The 2305-nt window shown below is 31.5% G+C and overlaps 1 protein-coding gene across 5 annotated transcripts in view; it reads left to right on the forward strand.

Moving 5' to 3' along the window:
- LOC106686360 (uncharacterized) overlaps nucleotides 1–2305 on the forward strand; it is a 553455-nt gene that overhangs the window by 240247 nt on the left and 310903 nt on the right. For 2 of the 5 annotated variants that reach the window (XM_067053694.1, XM_067053698.1), the window contains exon 4: nucleotides 1255–1334. The exons of the other annotated variants lie outside the window; for them this stretch is intronic. In XM_067053694.1, coding sequence (XP_066909795.1) covers nucleotides 1273–1334 — 62 coding nt within the window. In that variant the 5' untranslated portion in view covers nucleotides 1255–1272. The remainder of the gene's footprint in view (nucleotides 1–1254; nucleotides 1335–2305) is intronic. 5 annotated transcript variants of the gene reach the window in all.

A 2305-nucleotide genomic window follows, 5' to 3' on the forward strand; every position in this document is an offset into this window, starting at 1 on the left:
AATATTTTATATTGTAATAGGAGAGTAGGAGTTTTGAGGAATTCATAATCCCGGCAGAGCAGTCCGATTGAGTGAGATCATATCCTCCTACTCTCCTATTACAAAATTAAAAATTTCCTGCTGGAATTGACTTAAGAAATGGCTGTTCTATTCTAATTATTAATATTATTCTGGGGCTAAAATTTCCTGCCTTATGCTATAAGGGGGAACGCATGATCTTTATTAATACAATTTTCATACATTTTTCATTTTCAGAAGTTTCACTTCTTTCGGCCAATCCCAAGACTGTCACATTTTTTTTTTGCTAAATGATTAAAAGAAAATCAATTTAATTTTTGAATCTTGATATTTATACAGTTATGATATATTTAGTAAATTTAATTAAAATTCTAAAAGCAAGGTTAAGGATGACCCTTTGTATTTCTCAGTTCCATAATTATTTGTTTCCCTCATTAATTATCCATTTTCCTACATTCGAGGAAAGTTAGGAGTTAAACTATACGAGATGATTATCCTTCCATATATTATTAACCTAATTCTTGGCACTGAGACACAGAAGAGAGCAGACTGGGTCCGCCGAAGGTGAGGGTAACAATGTTGGGCCAGGATAATTTTTATAATTATTCTTTTTTCTTGAAAAAAACTGTTCTTGTTTCTTATTTCTTATTGAACCGATCTAGAGCAAAAATTGATAGTAAATTTTATTTGACTAAGTAAAAATAGTAATTATGTACATTATTTATAAAATCGATATAGATGAAATTTATTTTTACCCAAATACTTATTATTATAAACAAAAAACAAGAGAAACAAATAATTTTAATTATTTCTGTATTTGTTCCCTTGAAGAGGATCAACCGGTACGAGAAAATATGGAAGGAAATCAAAACTATACGATTGAATATATGCCCTGAAGAATGATAAATCCAGTGGATGTAGTGAATATAGGAGGTGTGGTGTGGGATGGTCATTATAAATATAATAAATGCCAACGTAACAGTTTGAATTGTTGTATAATAACGCCCCTAGCAGGATTTTAATTTACCATTTTATTGATTTTATGCTGTTTCAACAACTAGTTATAGCAGCTTTGATGGGGATTGCGTAAGGTGCACAAATAGTAACTATTTTATTTTCACTGTTATTTATTTTAATATATTTTTAATTAATCCCTTCTATTCCACTCAGAGTAGTAATAACAAGGGTAATGTTGGGTGATGGTTAACTGCTGATGGTGGTGGTTGGTGTTGACAGGGGGCGGTTTGTAGATTGATGGAGGACGCAGCGGCAGAGTCGGGGTCGCAGATCGCCTGGGCTCCTCCAAACCTGGCGAGGTAAATATACAACTTCAGTATTACTCTTATTTAATCTATTGCATGCTTATTTTCAAGCTTCAGCTCCTCCTTCAACCCTGTAGGTTAAAAGATTTAAGAATCTTGAATGGACAGCTAACCTTAAAGCCCTGCAAAGGAAACAAATATACGCAATTGTGAGTATTTGGGAGTGCAATGAACAACAAGCTCAGCTTTAACAGAATAAAGTTTAATGAAAAAAACCAAGTTTGTACAATATTAGATGACGAACACACGTACTAAATGATGAGATGGTCCTAATATTTCAGTTTTATGATCGGTCTTCGTTCGGTTCGAAAACCTATTCAGGAAGTGCAACTACGAAAATTAAGGAAAGGTTACTGGTTACCGAACTTTAAATAATGATTAAAAGTTTTAAAACATTTAGTTTGGGATTCATAAATTATATTTTGTAGTTGTTTAAGTCATTAAAGACGTTTTCAAGTAATTTCTGTAGGAATCGTGAGCATGTATCTGAGTAGTTGAATTTTTTTTTATATTTTCAGGAACTTGTCATATAACTGTCTATTTAAAGTATTGTTGAGCAGGACATACCAGAAATTGCTTATTTCATATTTTTAATGCAGTGATGAACTAATTATATACGCTTTATTTATTCTGGCAGATGGCCTTTTAGAATAATATTTTAGAAATAATAAGTACGCTTTAAAGCTATACTAGCACAATTAACAAATAATAATAAAAATGTGAAATCATAATGAAGTTACTCTTAATTCTTTAAATACTAACAAACAAACTACATATATATATATATATATATATATATATATGGACGGGAATAAATTAATTTCCTGATGTGAAATGAAACAGAAATGGTAAGGGAGAAGAAACAGCTCCGTTTTGACAGGAAATATTTTATATTGTAATAGGAGAGTAGGAGTTTTGAGGAATTCATAATCCCGGCAGAGCAGTCCGATTGAGTGAGATCATAT

Source organism: Halyomorpha halys, unplaced genomic scaffold (genome assembly GCF_000696795.3).
Source record: "Halyomorpha halys isolate HHAL.00 unplaced genomic scaffold, Hhal_1.1 Scaffold35.1, whole genome shotgun sequence".
Taxonomy (NCBI): domain Eukaryota; kingdom Metazoa; phylum Arthropoda; class Insecta; order Hemiptera; family Pentatomidae; genus Halyomorpha; species Halyomorpha halys.